The sequence below is a fragment of the Oncorhynchus tshawytscha genome, linkage group LG09 (assembly GCF_018296145.1).
Source record: "Oncorhynchus tshawytscha isolate Ot180627B linkage group LG09, Otsh_v2.0, whole genome shotgun sequence".
In the NCBI taxonomy this organism is placed as follows: domain Eukaryota; kingdom Metazoa; phylum Chordata; class Actinopteri; order Salmoniformes; family Salmonidae; genus Oncorhynchus; species Oncorhynchus tshawytscha.
In genome coordinates this window covers 67892381-67919322 of record NC_056437.1, presented here as the reverse complement: position 1 = coordinate 67919322, position 26942 = coordinate 67892381, and the positions used below count along the sequence as shown (strand labels likewise).

The window sequence follows — 26942 nt, the reverse complement described above, 5'->3', positions numbered from 1 at the left end:
ATTGGGGACCCCTTTCGCTTAGGGTGACAACCTCTCCAGGTCATATTATTTGATGTTTAGCCACAAATAAAACCTTGTGGAGCTTTTGAAAATCTCAAAATTTAACATCTGGTTAAATTGTGATGTGAAAAGGCTGTCTCACTAATCCATTCGGGGGAAATAGCAGGCAGTGTAGAGTCGACATACACTTATGTCAAATATGGAAGCAATGTCAAGAAGGGGTCAGTTGTAATTAGCAATTCAATCGTTTCTTTTTAATTATACATTCTACTGCTGGGAGTGGAGCTGAGACACGGGCAAATGAGTTGGTTTCTACTGAAGAGTCGTAGCCTGGTCCATGATCAGTTTGTGCTGTCTTGCCAAATCATATGGTCACAATGACCATAGGAGTTGGCAAGGACAGTATAATAATGATCTAGGACCAGGCTAGAAAGAGTGGTCTATCTGACTCAGGAACTTGCTCTGACTGACATCCTGTATTAGGATTCAGAGCACCGTGGACCAGGACCAGCCAGGCTGTTTTGCTGTAGCGGTAGCCTATGAAGGGGGGCTGGCTGTCTGCTGAGGAATTTTTGCCCAGGCAGCTGTACAGTGGGAGGAATCCGACTGTTGACACCTAACACCCTCTCTCCTCTCAGAGGAGACTAGTAGAGCTGTCTGGACATAGCATAGTAGCACAGCATAGCACCCCTTTGAAAATATAGACAGCCTAACACACCCGGCGCAGTCCTGCTACGACAGAGACACGCCCTACTCATTGAGTACTCAATCTTTTCTTTTATTCTATAGAATGTCTTTATTGGTTGTTCTTAAAGCACAACAAAAGTCATGTCCGTACATGGATTACTTCACAACAAAAGTTTTCCATGGTTTTTGTGTGCAGGACACAGGTTAATGGTGCTTCTTGTTTTTTAGACCATACAGTACTGTGTATATATAGGTGGACCGTCATTCAAGTTATACACACATGCACTTATTCTTCCTAGGCTGATGATAGCATATTTGAACAAATAGCATTCGTACTGGACATTTTGTTGACACAGGTCGCATTTAAAAAAAAAAAAAAAGTATTTTAAGACCAACAACTGTTTCTTGTTTCCGCACAATGGTTGGATCCCTGAACCGTGGCTCTTTCCTCGAATTCTTGCCTTGTGATTTTATTTTCCTCCTAATGACAAGTTTATTCTGGAATGAGATTCATTTACTCCACAAGTGAGCCTGATAAAATCTAAACAACCTGCCTTGTCTCGAAACAAGGACTGCCAGCAAGCAATACCTAAATGCACTGCTGAAAAAAATAAAGGGAACACTTAAACAACACAATGTAACTCCAAGTCAATCACACTTCTGTGAAATCAAACTGTCCACTTAGGAAGCAACACTGATTGACAATACATTTCACATGCTGTTGTGCAAATGGAATAGACAACAGGTGGAAATTATAGGCAATTAGCAAGACACCCCCCAATAAAGGAGTGGTTCTGCAGGTGGGGACCACAGACCACTTCTCAGTTCCTATGCTCCCTGGCTGATGTTTTGGTCACTTTTGAATGCTGGCGGTGCTTTCACTCTAGTGGTAGCATAAGACGGAGTCTACAACCCACAAAAGTGGCTCAGGTAGTGCAGCTCATCCAGGATGGCACATCAATGCAAGCTGTGGCAAGAAGGTTTGCTGTGTCTGTCAGCGTAGTGTCCAGAGCATGGAGGCGCTACCAGGAGACAGGCCAGTACATCATGAGACGTGGAGGAGGCCGTAGGAGGGCAACAACCCAGCAGCAGGACCGCTTCCTCCGCCTTTGTGCAAGGAGGAGCAGGGGGAGCACTGCCCTGCAAAATGACCTCCGGCAGGCCACAAATGTGCATGTGTCTGCTCAAACGGTCAGAAACAGACTCCATGAGGGTGGTATAAGGGCCCGACGTCCACAGGTGGGGGTTGTGCTTACAGCCCAACACTGTGCAGGACGTTTGGCATTTGCCAGAGAACACCAAGATTGGCAAATTCGCCACTGGCGCTCTGTGCTCTTTACAGATGAAAGCAGGGTCACACTGAGCACATGTGACAGACGTGACAGAGTCTGGAGACACTGTGGAGAACGTTCTGCTGCCTGCAACATCCTCCAGCATGACCGGTTTGGCGGTGGGTCAGTCATGGTGTGGGGTGGCATTTCTTTGGGGGGCCGCACAGCCCTCCATGTGCTCGCCAGAGGTAGCCTGACTGCCATTAGGTACCGAGATGAGATCCTCAGACCCCTTGTGAGACCATATGCTGGTGCGGTTGGCCCTGGGTTCCTCCTAATGCAAGACAATGCTAGACCTCATGTGGCTGGAGTGTGTCAGCAGTTCCTGCAAGAGGAATGCATTGATGCTATGGACTGGCCCGCCTGTTCCCCAGACCTGAATCCAATTGAGTACATCTGGGACATCATGTCTCGCTCCATCCACCAACGCCACGTTGCACCACAGACTATCCAGGAGTTGGCGGATGCTTTAGTCCAGGTCTGGGAGGAGATCCCTCAGGAGACCATCCGCCACCTCATCAGGAGCATGCCCAGGCGTTGTAGGGAGGTCATACAGGTACGTTTAGGCCACGCACTACTGAGCCTCATTTGGACTTGTTTTAAGGACATTACATCAAAGTTGGATCAGCCTGTAGTGTGGTTTTCCACTTTAATTTTGAGTGTGACTCCAAATCCAGACCTCCATGGGTTGATACATTTGATTTCCATTGATCATTTTTGTGTGATTTTGTTGTCAGCACATTCAACTATGTAAAGAAAAAGGTATTTAATAAGAATATTTCATTCATTCAGATCTAGGATGTGTTATTTTAGTGTTCCCTTTATTTTTTTGAGCAGTGTATATCGTTTGACTTGCTATATAGTTTTCAGTTTGGCTAGGATACTCACAGTTCATATCCAACTTTCCTGCCCTTAGGAATGGATGAATTTCTGCTCCTTGGAAAATGTGATATTTGGAAAGGCTTCCAGTAAGAAACCATATCAAATCCTCTGTGGATTGGCATTTAAAACTAAGTCCCCTCATTATTTTCTGTTTCTATTATCTCACTTGTGTTAAGTAGGCTTCCACATTTTAATATGGATTATGTTTGAGAACAGTTGACTAATTTGGCATGTAAGCTTATTTGCCACACATACCCGTTTTATAAAAATGTCCAAGGAGAATTTGCTTCCATATTCCCAAAATACAGTTGGCACACAACGTATTTTGTAAAGAAAGAATGACTCAAAAAGACTGGTAAGCGAATAACTTTTTTTCAACGCTCTTATCCAAAGCGATTTACAGGAGCAATGAGGGTTAAGTGCCTTGCTCAAGGGCACATCGAAAGGTTTTTCACCTAGTCGGCTCAGGGATTCGAAACAGCGACCTTTCAGTTATTGGCTCAATACTCTTACCTGCCGCTTTATGACATTGCAAAGAAAATGCAAAAAAGTTGCAGGAAATTATGCACACGACAATGTGGTCAGTTACGCAACTACCCTTTCTCGGTGTGAGGGTGAGTGAGCTACATCGTCGTATAACCGTCATATCTTTCCTTGATTTATTATGTTAGGTTAAGGCATGATCAGCCATAATTCAATTGTGAGATACTGACACTGTACACGGTTGTTGTATGTATGTCAGTGCCATATACTGTATGGAGATACTGTATGAAAGGCTCTGTGTATGTAATTCACCTCCACATGCTAGTTTCTCTAGCTACTCCTCTTAATCTTCTGACTGACCACATGCAGTACAAGCCAATGTGATGTCCCAGGCCAGCTTTAAACATCTGGGCTAGGCTGCAGAGATCCAAAACATCTGGACATGATGACCAAGTTGTATTACTGCATCCCAGCAAGCTGCCGTGGCCTCACTCTGACCACAGATTATTCCGAGTGTAACCAGATCGTGCACTTGTGTTTTTTTTTCCCTTCCAGCAGCTGTTTGATTCAGATACCACTCTTTTTTGCTCAGAGTGCTACGAGTGCCTAAACACTGTAGATTCAACTCTTCTGTGAGTTATGTATTACTATCCAACACAAAAGCTTTTGATACCATTAATATGTACTAGCTGGGGTTTTGTGTGGGCGCCGGGTGAGCGTGTTCGTCGATGATTGCCATGGTAACAAATTGCCGCATTCGGCCTGTTGTGTAGACATCAGGTGCTGTGGAATTGTGACTGTTAACTATGGAAGTGTCGTTCATTTGCACGACACTCATACATGTGGTGAAATCATGTGATTTTATTGGATTATTCACCACTTCCTTCTTGTGCAAATGAGCAGAAACAATTACTGTTACCCAGCAATGAAAAGTAGTGACCCCCTTAATGATATGAATCAGTGTTCATAATTACAGATCAGAAATGACTGTTGGTTTCATATGGAGCAGGATGGCACCGGTAAAGAAAAAGCAGGGATGGTGCATTTAACTCTGAGTTGATTGTAACAGTTATGTTTCTACTTCATCAATCAGAAATGGTGCCATCTGTTTGATTGGTGTGTATTATCCTGTTTTCTCATATCAAGAGTATTTAGTGTCCTCTCCTTTTTCCTCTGTGGTAATCAAGGGGACTAGCCTCTTGTCACTGGGATCCTGGCTCTCAGGGAGAGCACAGTAGGGGGAACTGTTTGTGGACTTTGGCTTGGAACTGTGTTTTCCTGTACTAGAACAGCCTTGATGTGTCCTGTGAGGCTGTGCTTCCACATGGAACAATGTCTTGCACCAGGGCCAACACTGTCTGACCGGTGGATGGGTTTCCTCTCTGGGGACACTAAGCAGTAGTTTGACACTTGGAAATCAGCCATATCAACCTGTGTGTACTTTTCATTTCATTGAAACTTTTACTCATGTAATGACAAGCTAAGCTATCATCGCTTGCAGAGTTAGTCAGAAACCTTCACGCATGTTACGACAAAAGCAGCAAATCATTCACTTTCTAAGCTTATCTTATGCTGGAGAGGAGCTGTAATTATTCTGAAATGTCTTGCTAAAGATGAAGTGCTTTTGGGGCCCTTCTTGTGTGTAACCAAAGATAGCATTTTTAGCATGTAGGTGGTAGGGTTCAAGCTGAAAGTCTCATCCAAAGCTGTAACCCAACTTTAAGGACCCCTAACAACCTTCACACACCATATAACTCTCCCCCTGAGCCCTGGTAGATAATGGTGTTGAGGCCTGAGAGAGATCCTCTCTACTGATGTACTCCAGCTGTGGACCTAACCATGGACCCCCCCACCCACCATGTCTCTCTCTTTCCAGCTCTCTTTGCTCTCTCTCTCTCTCCTCTCCCCCTCTCTGTGCAGCCTGAGGAAGTCCATCATGATGACTTCCAGCAGGTCAATGCGAGTAGGGAGGAGGTGATTTGGTTTGATTTATCTCCTCTTAACTCTCTCCTCGCCCTTGGTACCTCTACCTCAAACCCTTTGTGTTTCATTTGCGTTAAGAGTGAGTCAGTCTTCTTAGATCAAAGAGTTTCCAAGGAGGTTTGACCTTGCTCACAGCAGAAGGACAGACTGTGATTGTGACACGTAAGCCTTCCATCCTATCTGCCCTCTCAGGAAACTCACCCAAACAGTTTTACAAGGCTGTCCAGATTGAGGAAGCCCTTATGGGGAAAAACCCCTACCAGATTTCACATATTTTGCACATGCAACAATTTATTTTATAATGTTATTATTGTTATTATTATAAATAATGTAAAACCATGTGGTTTTGGAAAACTTCACGTGATGCTATTTCACTATTTTTTTTTTTTTTTTTGCTATTTTAATCTGAGGGTTTTCAAATTTCTGAGAGAAGTACATTTGATCAATGATGAGAAAATGGTCAGATTAACAAATAACTAAAATAACAGTGCAGACGGCACTCATTTGCTACGTGCAGAGATGTACTGTATTATAGGTAATGAATGTGTAGGGGACTTTGAGAATTCTACAACAACAAATTATTACACAGTTTAGCTAAACAGTGTGCCATTTAGCTTGAAGTTAAAATCCTTCATTGAAACAATACCAAAGCTGTCACTCCACCTGTGTTTTGGTGAAAAGCTGAGCGATGGGCCTGGAGAAATGTAACCCACTCTCAAATTCGTAGACAGAGCAAAAATATATTTTTAGCCATGTTTTGTGGCTATACAGTGTTTGTTTACATTTGCTGTTTACAAACATTGTAGTAAAACAAGCTTGTATTTTGGGTTGAACTAAGCTGATGAGGCATTTATAAGTTATATTCTTCAAGAATCAATGGGTATATACAGTTGAAGTCGGACGTTTACATACAGCTTAGCCAAATACATTTAAACTCAGTTTTTCACATTTCCTGACATTTAATCATAGTAAAAATGAGGTTAGGATCACCACTTTATTTTAAGAATGTGAAATGTCACAATAATAGTAGAGATAATTATTTAAGCTTTTAAGTCTTTATTAACTAACATTCTCAGTGGGTCAGAAGTTTACCTACACTCAATTAATATTTGGTAGCAATGTTTTTAAATTGTTTAACTGGGTTCAAACGTTTCAGGTAGCCTTCCACAAGCTTCCCACAATACGTTGGGTGAATTTTGGCCCATTCCTCCTGACAGAGCTGGTGTAACTGAGTCAGGTTTGTAGGCCTCCTTGCTCGCACACTCTTTTTCAGTTCTGCCCACATTTTCTATAGGATTGAGGTCAGAGTTTTGTGATGGTCACTCCAATACCTCGACTTTGTTGTCCTTAAGCCATTTTGCCACAACTTTGGAAGTATGGTTGGGGTCATTGTCCATTTGGAAGACCCATTTGCAACCAAGCTTTAACTTCCTGAAGTCTTGAGATGTTGCTTCAATATATCCACATAATTTTACTGCCTCATGATGCTATCTATTTTGTGAAGTGCACCAGTCCCTCCTGCAGCAAATTTCCCCCAAAACATGATGCTGCCACCCCCGTGCTTCATGTTTGGGATGGTGATCTTCGGTCTGCAAGCCCCCCTTTTCCTCCAAACATAACGATGGTCATTATGGCCAAACAGTTCTATTTCATCAGACCAGAGGACATTTCTCCAAAAAGTACGATCTTTGTCCCCATGTGAAGTTGCAAACCGTAGTCTATCTTTTTATGGCGGTTTTGGAGCAGTGGTTTCTTACTTGCTGAGCGGCCTTTCAGGTTATGTCGATATAGGACTCATTTTACTGTGGATATAGATACTTTTGTACCTGTTCCTCCAGCATCTTCACAAAGTGCTTGCAATTTTCGCACCGAAGTACGTTAATCTTTTGCCAGGTCGCAATTGTAAATGAGAACTTGTTCTCAACTTGCCTACCTGGTTAAATAAAGGTGAAATAAAAAATAAATAAAATAAAATCTCTAGGAGACCGAGCGCGTCTCCTTCCTGAGCGGTATGACGGCTGTGTGGTCCCATGGTGTTTTACTTGCGTACTATTGTTTGAACAGATGAACGTGGTACCTTCAGACGTTTGGAAATTGCTCCCATGGATGAACCAGACTTGTGGAGGTCTACAATTTTTTGAATATCAGAAGCTTCTAAAGCCATGACATAATTTCTGAAATTTTCCAAGCCGTTTAAAGGCACAGTCAATTTAGTGTATGTAAACTTCTGATCCACTGGAATTGTGGATACAGTGAATTATAAGTGAAATAATCTGTCTGTAAACAATTGTTGGAAAAATGACTTGTGTCATGCACAAAGTAGATGTCCTAACCGACTTGTCAAAACTATAGTTTGTTAATAAGAAATTTGTGGAGTGGTTCAAAAACAAGTTTTACTGACTCCAACCTAAGTGTATGTAAACTTCCAACTTCAACTGTATTTTATTTATTTATTTATTTACCTTTATTTAACCAGGTAGGCAAGTTGAGAACAAGTTCTCATTTACAATTGCGACCTGACCTGGTATCATCAAGGTCCAAAAATGGATATAGCAACTAAGGATTCCAGCTTTAAAAAAAAACATAATTTCATTACCTACCTTACCAAAACAACGTGTGAAATCATATTTTCACATATGTTCACACGTTGAGCTGAAATGTTCATGTGAAAACATAACACACGTGTGATGTCCGTTGTTCATGTAGAGTTCACATGATACCATCACCTTTTCACAGATGAGGAGAATACCATTTTTCACCTCACATGTGAATTGCATTTTTACAAGAAATTAGCATTTGTTGTTTACAAACATTGTAGTAAAACAAGCTTGTATTTTGGGTTGAACTAAGCTGATGAGGCATTTAAAAGTTATGTTTTTATAAGTTAAACATTCAAAATTTGTCATGTGTAGTTTCGTGGTATCACATGTTGAAATGTTGCATCCCCATTTATTTCACATTAAATCATGTTTTCACATGTGCTCAAATGTTTTCACATGTGTAGTTTCTTGATATCGCATGTTGCTTTTACATTTTGTCACATTATCACATTAACTTCACATAAGATCACGTGAAATTCATGTGGTTTTTCCATAAGGGAAGTTCTTACCCCACGTCAGATGCAAATTCTACGGAGCTATTCATCAGTCAAAGTGCTCCACCATATCAAGCAGTCTCAGGAGAGCTGTCTGTCTGTCTGACTGACTGGATGGAGGGCCAGAGTCTGCTGGCTACTGATGAGGGTCACAGGCAAGGACAGACATTCCTGCATGGCTGTGGTCTGTATGCTCCTGCTCCCCCCACCTCTCTCTTCTTTAACAAACAAGACCGCTATCTCTCTTTGGCTCTCTCTGTGACGGAGCCCTTGTTACTGAATTGCATTCTGGAACAATTACTGCTTGCACTGAGACCACCTGATAGTGAGTGTGTAATCGATGGCACATTTTAAGAAGAGACCGCAGCAGTGTGTATAGAGGCATCGGGACAGAGGAGCTAAAGACACACAATGAAGATGATCTCCATTTTACACCCTCTTTCAGTGGAGGCATTCTCCTCTGTGAATTTCATAAAAATAGTGAAACATTAAAGTTATAATTTTTAGATTCAACTATACTGAATATATTCACATCACCAAATAATTGATTAAAACTAGAGGTCGACCGATTATGATGTTTTAAATACCGATTATAGGAGGACCTTTTTTAAAAAAGCCGATACCGATTTATCGGACGATTTAAAAATCTAAAAAAATGTATTTGTAATAATGACTAATACATCAATAAAATAAATGTAGCCTCAAATAAATAATGAAACATGTTGAATTTGGTTTAAATAATGTAAAAACAAAGTGTTGGAGAAGAAAGTAAAAGTGCAATATGTGCCATGTAAGAAAGCTAACATTTAAGTTCCTTGCTCAGGACATGAGAACATACATATATATATATTTTTTTTTTACCTTTATTTAACTAGGCAAGTCAGTTAAGAACAAATTCTTATTTTCAATGACGGCCTAGGAACAGTGGGTTAAATGCCTGTTCATATGAAAGCTGGTGGTCCTTTTTAACATGAGTCTTCAATATTCCCAGGTAAGAAGTTATAGGTTGTAGTTATTATAGGACTATTTCTCTCTATACCATTTGTATTTCATATACCTTTGACTAATGGATGTTCTTATAGGCACTTTAGTATTGCCAGTGTAACAGTATAGCTTCCGTCCCACTCCTCGCCCCTACCTGGGCAAGAACCAGGTACACATCGACAACAGCCACCCTCGAAGCAGCGTTACCCATGTAGAGCAAGGGGAATAACTACTCCAAGTCTCAGAGCAAGTGACGTTTGAAACGCTATTAGCGCACACCCCGCTAACCATTTCACATCGGTTACACCAGCCTAATCTCGGGAGTTGATGGGCTTGAAGTCATAAATAGCGCAAGGCTTGAAGCACAGCAAAGAGCTGCTGGCAAAATGCACGAAAGTGCTGTTTGAATGAATGCGAATGAGCCTGCTGGTGCCTACCATCGCTCAGTCAGACTGCTCTATCAAATCATAGACTTAATTATAACATAACACATAGAAATACGAAATACATTAATAGCGTCGAATCCGTAAACTATCATCTCGAAAACAAGACGTTTATTCTTTCAGTGAAATACGGAACCGTTCTGTATTTTATCTAACGGGTGGCATCCATAAGTCTAAATATTCCTGTTACATTGCACAACCTTCAATGTTGTCATAATTACGTAAAATTCTGGCAAATTAGGCGGCCCAATCTGTTGCATATACACAAGAGAAGTGACAATTTCACCTGGTTAATATTGCCTTGCTAACCTGGATTTCTTTTAGCTAAATATGCAGGTTTAAAAATATATACTTATGTGTATTGATTTTAAGAAAGACATTGATGTTTATGGTTAGGTACACATTAGAGCAAGGACAGTCCTTTTTCGCGAATACGCACCGCATTGATTATATGCAACGCAGGACACGCTAGATAAACTAGTAATATCATAAGATAAGTTTAATGCTAGCTAGAAACTTACCGTGGCTACCTGCATTTGTGTAACAGGCGGGCTCCTCGGAGTGCAATGAGAGGCAGGTGGTTAGTGCGTTGGACTACTTAACTGTAAGGTTGCAAGATTGAATCCCCGAGCTGACAAGGTAAAAAAATCTGTCGTTCTGCCCCTGAACAAGGCAGTTAACCCACCGTTCCTAGGCCGTCATTGAAATTAAGTATGTGTTCTTAACTGACTTGCCTAGTTAAATAAAGATTAAATAAAGGTTAAAAAAAAACAACTGCCAAATCCTTGTCCAAAAATACCGATTTCCGATTATGAAAACTTGAAATCGGCCCTAATTAATCAGCCATTCCGATTAATTGGTCGACCTCTAATTAAAACACACTGTTTTGCAATCAAGGCCTACAGTAGCTGCCGGAACTCAATAGGGTAGCGCCATGGTATAGCCGGAGGACAGATAGTTCCCGTCCTCCTCTGGGTACATTGACTTCAATGCAAAATCTAGGAGGCTTATGATTCTCACCCACTTCCAAAGACATGCACAGTAATTATGACAACTTCCAGAGGACATCCTCCGAGCTCTTGCAGCATGAACTGACATGTTGTACACCCAATCAAAGGCTCAGATAATGAATCTAGCTAGTTTGCACAGCAGTGCATAAAATGAAGAAGCAAGAGAGAGAAAGAGCCAGCTATATATATTTTCTCACTTTCACTTACAGTATTTGATCCCCTGCTGATTTTGTACGTTTGCCCACTGACAAAACAATGATCAGTCTATAATTTTAATGCTAGGTTTATTTGAACAGTGAGAGAGAGAATAACAACACAAAAATCCAGAAAAACGCATGTCAAAAATGTTATGAATTGATTTGCATTTTAATGGGGGAAATAAGTATTTGACCCCCTCTCAATCAGAGAGATTTCTGGCTCCCAGGTGTCTTTTATACAGGTAACGAGCTGAGATTAGGAGCACACTCTTAAAGGGAGTGTTCCTAATCTCATGTTCACAGAAGCAATCAATCAGATTCCAAACTCTCCACCATGGCCAAGACCAAAGAGCTCTCCAAGGATGTCAGGGACCTACACGAGGCTGGAATGGGCTACAAGACCATCACCAAGCAGCTTGGTGAGAAGGTGACAACAGTTGGTGCGATTATTCGCAAATGGAAGAAACACAAAAGAACTGTCAATCTCTCTCGGCCTGGGGCTCCATGCAAGATCTCACCTTGTGGAGTGTCAATGAATATGAGAATGGTGACGAATCAGCCCAGAACTACACGGGAGGATCTTGTCAATGATCTCTAGGCAGCTGGGACCATAGTCACCAAGAAAACAATTGGTAACACACTACGCCATGAAGGACTGAAATCCTGCAGCGCCCGCAAGGTCCCCCTGCTCAAGAAAGCACATATACATGCCCGTCTGAAGTTTGCCAATGAACATCTGAATGATTCTGGGTGAAAGTGTTGTGGTCAGATGAGACCAAAATGGAGCTCTTTGGCATCAACTCAACGTGTTTGGAGGAAGAGGAATGCTGCCTATGACCCCAAGAACACCATCCCCACCGTCAAACATGGAGGTGGAAACATTATGCTTTGGGGGTGTTTTTCTGCTAAGGGGACAGGACAACTTCACCGCATCAAAGGGACGATGGAGGGAGCTGAAGGTTTGAGTTGCCAAAGTCATGTTTTGCAGAGGGGTCAAATACATATTTCCCTCATTAAAATGCAAATCAATATATAACATTTTTGACATGCATTTTTTTGTTGTTATTCTGTCTCTCACTGTTCAAATAAACCTAGCATTAAAATTATAGACTGCTAATTTCTTTGTCAGTGGGCAAAAGTACAAAATCAGCAGGGGATCAAATACTTTTTTCCCTCACTGTAGCTAGTGAAGGCAGCTAGCTTGTTCAGCCTACTCAAACACCAGGCTCTAACGGCGAGGGATGCGATGTTAGATAGCTGGTTATGGCTATCCAACACTGGAACTCTTCCAAGTTAAGGTAAGCTTTTGGTTTTATTAATCTATTGCAACCCGGGGCCCACCGGTGTAATTACTAAACTGCTAGCTGACTGTACACTGTACTGCATGATTCTAGTGGGTTTACAAACATGTTAGTTATAGTAGTTATGTTGACTATGACTTTAGCCAATATGGTGACAACGATGTAGGCTGTGTGTAACAGTTATATGGTTTGGCTTGGATTTTTTTTTTCTTGCCTGATCATGTGTTGTGCACTGAAGTCCACAAGCGAAGGGAAAAGGTAAGGGAGTGCGTAGATTCGAGTAGGAGTTATATAACGAGCAGAAATTATCATGCTGTTTGTATGTGGCTGCTATGAAAGTAAACTGTGTTTACGTGTTATCAAGTGTGTATTCATTCCGCCGATTCTGTTGAAAAACATTTCTTAAATTGAAGCAAACGGAACCAAACTGGGATTACAATATAAACAATTTTGCAATTGTTGGACTAATGATTACACCCTAGATCAACTTGATGCAGGCAAGAGTGTGCAAGGCGGTATTGAATGTGTCACTGTCTGTCACCTTGATTACTCAAATGAATTCCCTTGACCTGTGTACCTACGTTATAAACTTTCATTCATAGGCTAAGTTAGATTGTTGCAACCTCATGATGGGTATAGGGAAAATTTCTAGCCTAAACCTATTGACGTTACATTGAGCTGGGTGAATGGAATATGAATGACAGTCATATTCTGTAATAGAAATAAGGCCATGCTCATAATAAAATAAAAAAACTTCTCCCTCATCTTAAACGTCACCGACCGGCACTGTCCTCGTTCACCCCCTAAACCTCATTGTTAGTAACCCTCACGTATGCTTGAATAGGTTTGTGCATCATGTCTGGGGAGGCTAAAGAAAGAAAGTGTGTGAATGTTGAATAACAGATGATTTCTATTCAAATAGCCTACAGTACCTCAATCAGCAAAATCACCAATATATATTGAGTTGTGTAGTGTGAGCGAGGTGTGAAGTGACTAGATGAGATTTGGCCCGTAGCCAGAATGAGATGGCTCAGATCAGATCGTGGTGGGTAATGTGTGTGTTAAACAATGGAATGGAAATGAGCCTACTGCACATACAGGAAGAGCTGGCTGTGAGCAAACATGGAAATGGGACGTTGTTGGATTGCAGGAATACTTACCTTCCTATTCCAAGGCCACCCTGCTGCTCAGCTTCCCTCAGCCTTTTCTGAATACCCATCTGCAGAGGGAGGAAGGGAAGGAGGGAGAGAGGGAGGTGGGGAAAAAGGGGTACCAGAGGGAGGGAGAGAGAAAGAGGAGTGAGCGAGGGTGGGGGAGCCTATTCTCATTGACGAAAGTTGAAGAGCGGCACTGCAACAAGATTTTAATTGACATATGTACATACACTTTTCAATTTACATCACATCTTTGCCTTACCTTTTGTTGCAGCTGGCAACATTCTTGCTCTGCATCTCCAATTTGCCTTAAACATCAGAGTAGCCACTAGCGATAAACAAGTGTAACGGAGTTAAAACCTGTTATGGCTGCAGGTTTTGGCTGCAAGCAAAACTCATGTGACCACTTGACGCGATGTTATCGTTCTGGCTCATTTTTCAAAATAAAAGCTTGAAACTATGTCTGAAGATTGTTGACACCTTGAGGAAGCGATAGGAAAAGGAATGTAGTTCATATCCCTTTAAATCCAGCAAAGGGAGGCTATGGAACATGGAGTTTTCAAAATAGAAGCCACTTCCTGTTTAGATTTTCCTCAGGGTTTCGCCTGCAATATCAGTTGTTATACTCAGACGATATTTTGACAGTTTTGGAAACTTTAGAGTTTTCTATCCAATACTAATAATAATATGCATATATTAGCAACTGAGACTGAGGAGCTGGCCGTTTACAATAGGCACCTTTTCATCCAAGCTACTCAATACTGCCCCTGCAGCCATATGAAGTTAAGAATGTGCCATAAGCTCACTTCAGAGCTAGCTTGAAATGTTGCGGATGGAGCCATCCAATCAGTAACTTTGAGGTGTATCAAACTGTTGGTACGTTGTCAAGGAGTGCGGTAACGTGTGTTGCAAAGCAGAGGATCGATGTGTCTGCTTGGGGGGGGATATATACGGCATGTGATTATAACAGAAACATCTATAGGGATTGATTGAATATGTCCGCAGAAGGATTTGAGTTCCTGATGCTCTGACTGTTCGAGCCCAGTATGGGGCAATTGGACAGTGGATGTTTCGGTGGAAGCTAAGCACACTGATCCCCGCAAGCAACTTTTCATCTAAAACAACGCTTTTACACTCATAAATAATACAACCAACCCATATTACACTCTTGAATATTGCAACAATTCGCAAACAATTAAAGGGTTTATTTCTTGTTCGTACATGAATTAAATGAGTTTGCATAGCTGGTTAGCTAGTAACGTTTGCATATCAAACATGAATGTTGACCCCTCATACGAATATAAAAGGTACAGTAACTATCATACAGTGTCGTTCATAGTATAATAGCTACAGAGCTTGCTTGGTAGCAAACTAAACTAAATGATTTCTGCATTCTCCTTTGCTACATCAGCTAGTTAGCTGAATGCTGACGTTAGGGGACATTAGCTGAACCATAGCTAGATAGCGCTTAGGCCTACATTACCACTTCAGCGTATTACATGAAAGGCTCACCCATTTTGAATGTTATATTGTGTTTGTGCATCTCTGTGTTATGTTCTATTGATTCTCTGGGTCATTTCATGTTTTCATGTGTATCTGAAATATTGGCATTCAAGCAGGCAAACTTCACGCCAGTATGACATAGCACTGATTAAGTCGCTCTCACTACACTGGAAGTTATTAGGAATATGATTTTTAGATTGCGAAAACGTCTTTCATACATGTCAGACTTCAATACTGGCTGATATCATAACTCGGGAGGATGTCTTCTCTCGAATAAGCCATTGATCATATTTTTGCGATATTCCTATCTCGAGAAATGTGTAATTTAATGGAGGGTCCAGCACATTTTTCCTACTCTTCTGCCTCTTTAGTCCAGGGTGCATTGCATGGTGCCGTTGCCAGAGATATTATAGAAATGAGATAGGAATCCAATGAATGAAGGATCGTATAACGCCCGAGTGGTCGACCAATCGCGTTCATGCTGTGTCACGCGGTTGCTAAACTAATCTCGAAAGTACGAAATTGAATTATTCCAAAGCTATACGATATTACAGATAGCAAGTTAATTATCTCACATCTCAGAAAAGAGGTTGACGAAATTCATGCACATGTTGAGTTTTTGAGCTAGCGCTCAATAGACTCCCATTCATACCTTGAAGGAGAGCGCTCCTTGTCCCAGAATCATCCAGAATGCAACGCGTGACCGTTGGCGTATCATTTTCAACGTTTCCGATCTCCTCAAAAGTTTATCTACCGTGGCGAATATTGGACTCCACTTTGAGAGGCACATTGATCTGCAGGTTGAACATGGTGAGATTGTAGAGTCCTAATTTGATAGCTGTAAAATTACCTAACTAGCTACTTTACATTCTGGTATTGTGTGTAGTTACATTTGCTAGCGTGTACGAACAAGAAATAAACCCTTTAATTGTTTGCATATGGTTGTGAATTGTTGCAATATTCAAGAGTCTAATATTTGCAAATATAATATATGTCTATTAATTTCAGTTGTTTCAAAAACATTGCTGTGCTATTGCAATTTACACAGCACTAGTGTTGGGCTCAACGAGATACTTCTGTTTATATTGCCCTGCTTGGAGAGGAGCGAGTGTCGTACACAACTTCAGGACGTAGTGGTCAAGACGTGGCAAGTTTGCAAGTTTACATTACAGTAATAAGTCCATTCTCATGATTTTGTTTGATACCTCTCGAGAATCTCCTTCACCTTTCATCAATGTAAAAATAACCAAAGAGATATGTACCAGAGAGTGTGGTTGGAAAGATAGCGAGAGGGGGGGTACTGTAAGCCAGTTCAGTGTCAGGTTTAATATGACATTTAATTTGCATCTCCTTGTATTTCCTGCCAGGATTTCAGCCTTTTGGCTCTTTGGCTCTGTATCCTCAAAAATCAAGGAGGCACTCTCAACAACCTCAGCTTGCTGCATTGGCACAATAATATTCTGCCTAGCACTACAGTATATGGTGGACCACCAACAACCTACTGAAGTCTCAGACAAAGTGTTTTTGTAATCTGGACACATAGAGGAATTGAGTACCCCTATTGAGTACAGATTCATACAATGTGATTTCCCTCATAGCTTCATGTGGGTTGTTGTGTTTGTTGATTCATGTTGTATGTTAATTATGGAGATGATATCATCTTCTCGGTATGGCACCATGGAATCACTGGGCCTTGTCCTCCGTACTAGATGGAGCTGGCAAGCGACCCATTTTCCCAACATTCTTATCTGGGGACACCTCATAGCAGCCTGCATCAATTGAGCCATTGACCCATTTAGAAACGAAAGAGTTTTCTGAAGGACACTCTGGAAAATGTGAACTGGGCCAATCAATGGTCCTGTGAATTGGCTAGCCGTACACACTTTTTAAATTGTTTTATTTATTAAACCAGATAGGTTGTTGAGAACAAGTTCTCATTTACAACTGCGGCCTGGCCAAGATAAAGCAAAGCAGTGCGACAAAAACAACACAGACAGACACACACACACACACAATTCTGCATAGTGTTATCCCCTACAGAGTCTGTATCACGGTATGTTGAGAGAGAGTATCACAACCAATAAAAGCAACTGTTAACTTCCTGTCAAAAGACCTTGGACTGTGTGTGTGTGTGTGTGTGTGTGTGTGTGTGTGTGTGTGTGTGTGTGTGTGATCTCATGATCACGAGAGAGGATGTTTTCCATGGAATATATTCTTGAACTGAATAACTAGAATTGTACTGAACAGCTTATGAGGAGTATGCCTGTATGATCCAGGTCATCACCATGGGTACTAGAAAGCACATGGTCATAGCAGTGGAATCAGCCAGCAGTTCTGCCCCTCCAGACAGTTTGGCTGGGGTTTGGAGGATCAATCGAATCTGATGGCAGAAGTCCCAGCATATCCTCATAGGGTCGGGCACTGTACCGCTAAAATCCATGAAATGCTTTTTGATCTCATGGTAAACAACGATGAGTCATCATGCCTTGTCAGCTGAGAACTAGAACACCTGAACAGAGACAAGCTTGCCCAGTCACCTACTTTATGTAGGGTAAGATGACACTTTCATTTTTTAAATAAGAGCAACACTTTTCCTATCGTTAGCTGCAAGGGAACTACAACCCAGCTATATGTGGAAAAAGCAGAACAATCTGCATGTTCTCAGATTGTACGATGGCCTACAAGTGTAGCCTCCAACTTTTAATCAACACCAAACAATACTTTTGTGCGTTCACTGCAAATTATCCTGGTGATTTCTGATTTAGTTTGAATAATTGAATCATTCTATTTCCTGTCTCTCCACAGAGGTGCTCATCAGAGTCCAGGTGTTTGACAACAGTGACCTTTCACCTCTGGCAGAGGCTGCAGTGGAGGTTTATGGGAACCAGTCTAACTTGGCATCCAGCAAGGCTGCCAAAGATGGTGTCGTCATGGTCACCTTCCTGTACCGCCCTGGCACCTGGGTCATTGTCACGGCAACAAAACAGGGCTTTGTCACTAACTCCGCCCCCTGGCATGCCAGCCGCATCCCCTGTAAGTATTGCGTTTCATCCCTAACATATCACTCTTTCACCTCAGGAACGAAAAGAATGTTGTGTTGTTGTGGTTTACCACCATTCCATCAAAGTCTTATTCATGCTACTTTGTGCGATCACGTTATGAGAACTTTGTTGTGAGAACTCCTCACAAAGCTATGTTTTAAATACTGATGGTTAAACTATGCAAGTAATTGAAGAATTACCAGAATCCTTTGGGACGTTTGATGGAATCCAACAAGCCGTCTCTGCCAATCTATCCTCTGTGGGGTGGGGACAGTCCTACCCAGTTGTTGTTTAACCTCAAATCCCCACCCCATTTCCCCTCCATTGCCTTCTCCTCTCTGGGTCCACTGCCAGGGTGTTATCCATGTAACACAGTCTGCAGTATCTCTGTGTCCACCCGCCCACCCCATCTCACCCAGTTGTTGCTGTAGTTATATCCCACCCTCGGAGCTGCAAATTCAGCGGTAAGGGAAAGAGCTGTCCTGTCGGCACTAGCGGCTGGAAGCCACTTAGCTGTTAGTGCTGGTTTACTTTTAGCATTAGAGCCAAAAAGTGACAGGGGCCCGGGCCTGTATGAACTGTATGTTGTCTTCCACCATCCACCCTTAAGAGTTAAGCAACCCCATGGTTGCATCATGGGCCCTGGTCAAAAGTAGTACACTACATAGGGAATAGGGTGCCATTTGGGATGCAGGCAATGGCTGTCGTGTTTTTAGAGCATCTCCTCTCTGACATGCACTGGTTCTTGAGGGTAGAATTGCATGGATGCCTTCATGCCATGGATAGCGCGGTGACAATTGTTTTTAAATAACCGTGTAATTGACAATTATGGATAAAGACCGGTCATAAAAAGAAAATAACCGTCATAACGGTTTTAATCATTTAAAAAAAATCAATTTCATATTCAAGTCGTCAAATTTTACACAAAGCCGCAAAGTAAAAGTAATCCTGATTTTACATCTAACAGCCATTATAAGGACAAATGAGAGGAAGAAAAACTAGCCAGTTTTAGAATTTGATGTTTTGGAACAAACAGCTAACTGAAGATGGGATGACCGGGCAATCAAAAAGAGGACGTGCGGTAGGGTTGGGCGGTATCCAGGTTTTCATACCGTCATAGGTTTCTGTACCATACAGGGGTATACGGTATTACCAGAAGTGCACACAAGGGCCGCTATTTACATTAATTTTTTTATGATATATTTTTTGGGACGCACAAAACAATTTAGGCAACAGGGCTCTTGATCCAGGAGGGGTTTGAATGTCTCTGCTGTAACCAAGAAGCTTGATCTTGACCTCAAGCCACTTAGCTAACAAATGAGGAAAACCAAATGTATAGCTGGACCCCTGAGCTGGATATAATTTATTTTACACATTAGATTTGTTATAGTTATACTTAACTTATAATCAGTGCTTAATTTGACCCGGATCCTGCCAGGACAGATTTGACTTAGTTTGTTCCGGCACTTATTTGCACAGATCCGGTGCCTCTCACGGCATGATTTATTAATTGTGTCACAGTTCGCACTATAAACATTCTAATAAAAGTGATCAGAGTTAAGTCAAGTTGCCTCCTCAATATTTCTACCGCCCATTCAGAAAAAACATCTTGTCAAAGCGCAGCGATCCTTCACTGATTACAGACCTGCTCTCTCATTTCAACATAGAGGTTATGGGGAAGGTCGGTGAGGTAAGTAGCTGTTCTTGACACAGGTCTTGGTAGTAGTGATCAGCTAATGAAGAGGTCCCTATGTAATCTTGTCACTTAGCCTAGGTTAGTCATCTTCCTACTGAATTTGAAACGTGGGAAAGCCAAATTAAAAATGGATAAAGAAAGACAATTGCGTTTTATGACATTTTCAAGCCCAAAAATATAGAGAAAGATCGTGAATCGAACCCGAAACAAGCCAGAGAACGGTAAGTGCCGGAGGAGAAGAATGAGGGGCAAATTGTTCCTGATCGCAATGCCTTAGCTAGCAGTGCTGCTAATCCCGCCAGTTCAGCACCACCATAGGCATTTCCGCTAGCTAGTAGGCCTACTGGTGAGTCAGACTCAGCGGGAGAGGGGGACTGGGAGCTGGGGAGGGTTTGGGGGACAGTGAATCCACCGACGAAGTGCTTGGAGCAGGTGCAGTTTGGACGGAAGCTTAGTTCAAGAACAAGCAAATGTATAACTCCTGGTGTTTCATGAAAAATTCAAAGCTGGGCTGTACAACATGCAAAAAAGTAGGGAGCTTTGGTCTAGAAAAGACTAGAGGGATTAAAGTAGCAAAAGAGTAGGTGGAATGTACAGTAACATACCTGAACCAAGGTGCGTTTGGTGGCAGCAAGCATTGTAGACAAGGCTAAAAAGAGGGTGCCCAGGTTGTAGTTAACATTCAAAATTGAAAAATAGACACTACAGCCAGAGTCTTCCAAACAGCCTTACAAGGAGACTAAACGTCATGGCTTTGAGAAATAACGTACTGTCAGGAGTTAAGAACCAGTGTATCTTTAATTATTTGTAAAACATGTATCTTTCGTCAAAGTTTATGATGAGTATTACTGTTATCTGGCGTAGCTCTCTGTACTCAAGATATTTTGGAGGCATTTCTGAACATGGCGTCAATGTAAACTGAGATTTGTGGATGTAAATATGCATTTTATCGAACAAAACATAAATGTATTGTGTAACGTGATGTCATATGAGTGTCATCTGATGAAGATTATCAAAGGTTAGTGATTCATTTTATCTCTAATTCTGCTTTTGTGACTATCTTTGGCTGGGAAAAATGGCTGTGTGTTTTTTTTGGATTTGGTGGTGATCTAACATAAATATATGTTGTGTTTTCGCTGTAAAACATTTTTTTAAATCGGACACGATGGGCAGATTAACAAGATGTTTCTTTCATTTGCTGTATTGGACTTGTTAATGTGTGAAAGTTAAATATTTCCCAAAAAATATTTTTGAATTTCCCAAGCTGCCATTTCAGCGTAATGTTGGGGGGGGGTTCCGCTAGCGGAACCTGTGTCCTAGACAGGTTAAATGGACTTGACATGGGGAGAGTCATTGTGGGAGATTTTGAAAACTAAGGTAGAAATACATTTTTCATTTACAAACTAGGCCATTCCAAGACATTTAAATGTTTCCCCTTAAACCACTTGAGTGTTGCTTTAGCAGTATGCTTAGTGTCATTGTACTGCTGGAAGGCAAACCTGTCCCAGTCTCAAATCTCTGGAACACCCGAAGCCTTATCTTTGTGCTTAGGGTCGTTGTCCTGTTGGAAGTTGAACCTCCACTCCAGTCTGAGGTCCTGAGCACTCTGGAGCAGGTTTTCCTCAATTTCCCTGTATTTAGCGCCATCCGTCATTCCTTCAATTCTGACTTGTTTCCCGGTCCCTGCAGTTGAAAAACATCCCCACAGCATGATGCTTCACTGTGGGGATGGTCTCTCGGGGTGATGAAAGGTGTTGGGTTTGCGCCAGACATAGCGTTTTCCTTGATGGCCAAAAAGCTCAAATTTTAGTCTCATCTGACCAGAGTTCCTTCTTCTATATGTTTGGGGAGTCTCCCACATGCCTTTTTGTGAACACCAAATGTGTTTGCTAATTTTTTTTCTTAAAGCAATGGCTTTTATCTGGCTACTCTTCCGTAAATCCCAGCTCTGTGGAGTGTACGGCTTAAAGTGGTGATGCTCCAATCTCCGCTGTGGAGCTTTGCAGCTCCTTCAGGGTTATCTTTGGTCTCTTTGTTGCCTCTCTGATGAATGCCCTCCTTGCCTGGACCGTGAGTTTTGGTGGGCGGCCCTCTCTTGGCAGGTTTGTTGTGGTGCCATATTCTTTCAAAAATAATTATAGCGGATTTAATGGTGCTCTGTGGGATGTTCAAAGTTTGGGATATTTTTTTTATAACCCAACCCTGATCTATACTTCTCCACAACTTTTTCCCTGACCTGTTTGGAGAGCTCCTTGGTATTCATGGTGCCGCTTAGTGGTGTTGCAGACTCTGGGGCCTTTCAGAACAGGTGTATATATACTGAGATCATGTGACACTTAGATTGCACACAGGTGGACTTTATCTAACTAATTATATATTCTGAAGGTAATTGGTTGCACCCAATCTTATTTAGGGGCTTCATAGCAAAGGGGGTGAATACGTATGCACGCACCACTTTTCTGTTTTTTATTTTTTAGAATTTTTTGAAACAAGTTTTTTTTTTTTGTCACTTCACCAATTTGGACTATTTGTGTATGTACATGACATGAAATCCAAATAAAAATCCATGTAAATTACAGGTTGTAATGCAACAAAATAGGAAAAACTCCAAGGGGGATGAATACTTTTGCAAGGCACTGTATACTCGAGTATGTGGGGTGTTCTGCAGTGACATCTAAAATGCTTTAAATTAATCAGCACCTTGGAGAGCTCTGTCCATTTCACCACCATAGATAGTCTACTTGGCTCTTTAGTTTGCCTGCTTCAGATGGGATGGAGCATTACTGTAGCTCTTTCCTCCATTATACCAACTGCAGCATACCTTCTTTTTTACCTGCGCTCTCTGATACTTTAGCCTGCATTCAATGGCATATGGTCATAATGATTTAATGAGAAACAATGTTCATCCAAGTGGTAAACCTCTTGACTTTTTAGTTTTCTCTTTTTGTATTTCTTTTTGTGTTTCTCATTTTCACAAACCCTTTTAATTGCTCTATCATTTCATGCCTGCATTTGTCCCTAGCCATTGTTGTCTGTCAACAAGTTCTCTCCACAGAGCACACACACTGTCAGCAGACCTTAACATTGTCTATTTCTGTATACCCATAATTCCAAACTTCATTGTCCTCAAGTTATCCCCCTGGGCCCTGCCTATTAACCCAATTAAGTTTCCATGGATTCTGGAATCATTCTGAAGTGAACTGGATTGATTAAATTAACTTCACTTGGAATATATTTCATAATATATGTATTCTCTATAGGTCTATACTATAATCCTATTCTATTTAATTACAGTATATCCATATAAATTCCTGAGACATTTTAACAAGGCATTATATGTAAATTCGAGAGGGCTGCAGAGTGCTGACAACAGAACAGAATCATGTCTTTGATGATTGTGATAATGAGAATCCGCTCAGTCTGTTTGCACTTCACAAACTTTATAGACACTTAAGCCATTATGACATTGCAGAAATCTGAAGGGGGATGCTAGCCTGGTCCCAGATCTGTTTATATAGTCAACTCATACGGTCGTTTATCATAGGGTAGGATTTGGCAAGACCGCACAAACAGATCTGGGACGAGGCTGGCGATATACACCATTGTGTCCCTATCACAATAACTACCATATATTAAAGAATAACTATGGGTAACTGTTAACGTACTATAACCATGACTCAACAATCTGAGAGAGGGTCAGCCATGCATCCTTTGTCCCTTATGCTTTCAAACCCAAAATGCCTTCCCCCTTAGAGAGATGTCTCTTCAACAGTCTCCGTCAGTAGTGTTCTGTTTATCACTGACTTTGTTCGCCCCTCTATTCTTCTCTCGTATTTTATTATCGTTGGTCTAAGAGAGACCATTTTTTTTTTTTAAACTGCAGTGTCCTACAGCCGACTAGGCTATCCCCTCCAGCCCTTCTATAATCTGTGGTTGTCATGCAAGTCCCAGGGATGGATGACTCACTGCCATCGCTCAAATTTTTCCTTGTGCAGCGAGGCGAGGTGTCTCTTGCTCACAGCTCTTGATTGACTCAGCTGAAATCAGAGGACCGAACCCGAACTGAACACAACCTGGAAGGATGGATGATAAAACTGGTGTCTTGGAGGCATTTTAGCGTTGCTTTCTTGTTATGTTGACTCTCTTTCCCCTAATGTGGATTCTCTCTCACTTTTCCCATCTCCATCTGTCTTTCTTCCCCATCCCCCTTCCCTTCTCCCCTGTGTCAAATTCACACAGAAAATGTCTCCCTCTGTTGCACAGTCTTTTCTGGCTCTAGCTCTGGCTCTTGTCTCTCCCTCCATCTGTGCCTCAGGCCCAGTGCTGTATATGCTCTGGTCTGACAAGCAGTCACCTTCCCTTTTCTCTGCTTCCCATGGTGGAGAATATTAAGCACTGTGGGATCTGCCTGTGTGTGTGTGCGTTTGCGATCTGTGTGCTTGCGTGCTTGTCTGTGTGTGTGTGCATGAGAGAAAGGGACGAATGTCCCAGTTCTCTCAGTTAAAGCAGCGTCTATGAACCTGGGCTGGCGTAACCTGCCAGGCTCACGCTAACTGTAGCTCTTAGCTCTTGGAAAGCATCCACCCACACACAGAGCATACTCATACAGCCTAATAATTCAAGCTGCAGGGAACGGTGTAAACACTGCATGCTGCATCGACTCTCCTTGTCAACCACAGTGACTTCAATACAGACATCTGCGCACAAAGCTTTCCCTTTATGGAGTGATCAGCATTTAACATGCAATACACAGTCTATATCTTACCAAGCTGTAGATATATTGTGCATCCAGTATAATAAAATATATAACAATAATTTTAATTATTGTCTTTTTAGCTCTTGCAGATTGTATCAAGCAAATGACAACTGTATACCAATTGACGTATGCAGATGAGTGTGCACTTTTACTGTAAGGATCTGTGCAATGAAAAAATTCACAAAAAGCTTGATAAATGTCTTGATGTCTCTGCTGCCTTATGCACACAGGCTTATAGCTCAGGGGGTACATCAGTATCAGCAACACCCTGATTCTTCTCAATAACAGATTTTAAAAATACATTTGACCTTTATTTAACTAGGCAAGTCAGTTCAGAACAAATTCTTATTTTCAATGACGGCCTAGGAACAGTGGGTTAACTGCCTTGTTGAGGGGCAGAACGACAGATGTTTTACCTTGTCAGCTTGGGGATTCGATTTTGCAACCTTCAGGGTTACAAGTCCAACGCTCTAACCACTAGGCTACCTGCTTCCCCAATGGGCATTAACCTGGTTAACCCAGACTGAACACTGAACACTGGTTAATTCATTCATGGTTCAGTCCGGTTAAACCAGGCTAGATAGGCACTGGGCACTGCAGCTTACTCCAGCCACCATGCTAATGTGTCCTAGAGAGTAGCCAGCACTTGCTACAACTTCAGAGAGTCCAGACAGCCCAAGGCTACACTGGTCAGTGGGTATAGTCAGATCCCTAGAGACAGATGGGGGATAAAATGTTCTGGTGAAAACAATGCCCAACTACCACACAGTTGAGTTGTAATTTCTGCTGATGCTAAGCCAAGTAAAAAATGCCATTCAATAACCTTACTCTACTTCAGTGGTTCCCAAACTGTGGGGCGGGAATGGCCCCCAAAAACTCAGTCCTGCTTTCAACTTACTCCTGAAAGTTGTGATAGTATAATGCGCAAGGTGCAATTTTGAAATTGGGTAGTGCATCAGCAGTTTTCCTCTTGTCAAGTCAGTTATTACAGAGAGCTATTTGTAACTTAGAAATGTCCAGATCAGCTAAAGTTTTTTTAGCAAGGTTTTTTTTTATCACATGAACACATAAGATATGGGGAAACGTGTAGAATTGTAGAAAATGAGCCATAAAACTGCAAATGTTTTCTCTGCACCCCATGAGAAAGTGTATCGAATTGCAGGAAATTAGCTTTAACACTAGAACCGCTAGGCCTTTAAGCTAATGAGCAGTAATTCTGACTGCAACCTTCTAACAGTGTAATTAATACATTTCATATATGCTATCGCAAAAATAATAATTTTGTTGTGTTTATGAAGGTCTTGGGTAAGATTAGATTTTTATTTTTTTTTTACATTTGATTTAAAATAAAAATAGGATTTTCATGAGTTTGTTACTGTAGGCTATATGTAAAAACAAAAACAACTAAAAACTCCAACATTCAAGTGTTCAATCAATCTGTTACCAGATGTCGCGTTCTAGTTTCTTAGTCATCGAAATGGAGGTAGCGCATGATCTCTCTCTGTAGCGGTCCTGTGACATGCTATCTCCAAAGAAGGGTATCCAATACATTTTGGGCTGATAATCGTCCCGTAGCATTGTCACCGGCTTGTTCTATCCAAACGGTGCTGTCCCTTCCTCACTCCTGTCTCACGGTTTCAGCTTCGGGCTGACCGGGCTACAGCCTCGGAGGTGACATGGTTAATTTCTTCCCCACCATTTAAGTTGTTTTCATTCAGATTTTTGAAAATGTACACACACATTCACTGTGTTTTCCAAGAAGGCCAGAATAGACTGTTTGGGCTTCTGTTCTTCATTCACAATTGGTGATTACATGATTATGCATCATTCCCTTCCTCTCTCTAATCAACTCACCTATTCTCCCCCATTATACTACTGTATTTATTTCATCTGTTGTAATACGTGATACTTTCAAGTGATACTTTCAAGTGCCGTGAGAAGGAGCGGAGCAAGCACTACTGTCGGGAGACGGAGAGGCAGTAGTGGAAAACCATGAATAAAATGACATGCCTTCTTAACTGATCATAACTTCAGTTCTGTTTGTGGTATTAAGATTCTAACAACGACAGTGTGTTATGTAGATTTGTTAGGAAAAGGCAAGGACAGAGGGGGACATGACTTATTAACAAGTGGAAGAGTAATATTTATTTTTCTTTCATGAGCAGTCCAAATGACTGCTTTTCTAGTGTTAAAATGGCAACAACAAAAAAAGCCTCCATCCCATGGAAAAATGTTTAGAATGGCAGGAAATAAGCTTTAAACCTGCAAAAATGTTTTCTCCACCAACAAGAGGGATGTGAACAGTTTGTGTCATGAATAGTGCTTGTACCCATAGAAATATATATATATATATACCCGGTGTGGGATGTTCCCAATGCTGGAAGGGGGGCCTGAGTG

General features: G+C 41.5%; 1 protein-coding gene across 1 annotated transcript in view; it reads left to right on the top strand.

The window, feature by feature from the left end:
• The window catches only part of fam171a2a (family with sequence similarity 171 member A2a), a 63251-nt gene that overhangs the window by 3843 nt on the left and 32466 nt on the right, over positions 1 to 26942 (top strand). Inside the window, exon 2 of the mRNA XM_024432902.2 lies at positions 17858 to 18085. Coding sequence (XP_024288670.1) covers positions 17858 to 18085 — 228 coding nt within the window. The remainder of the gene's footprint in view (positions 1 to 17857; positions 18086 to 26942) is intronic.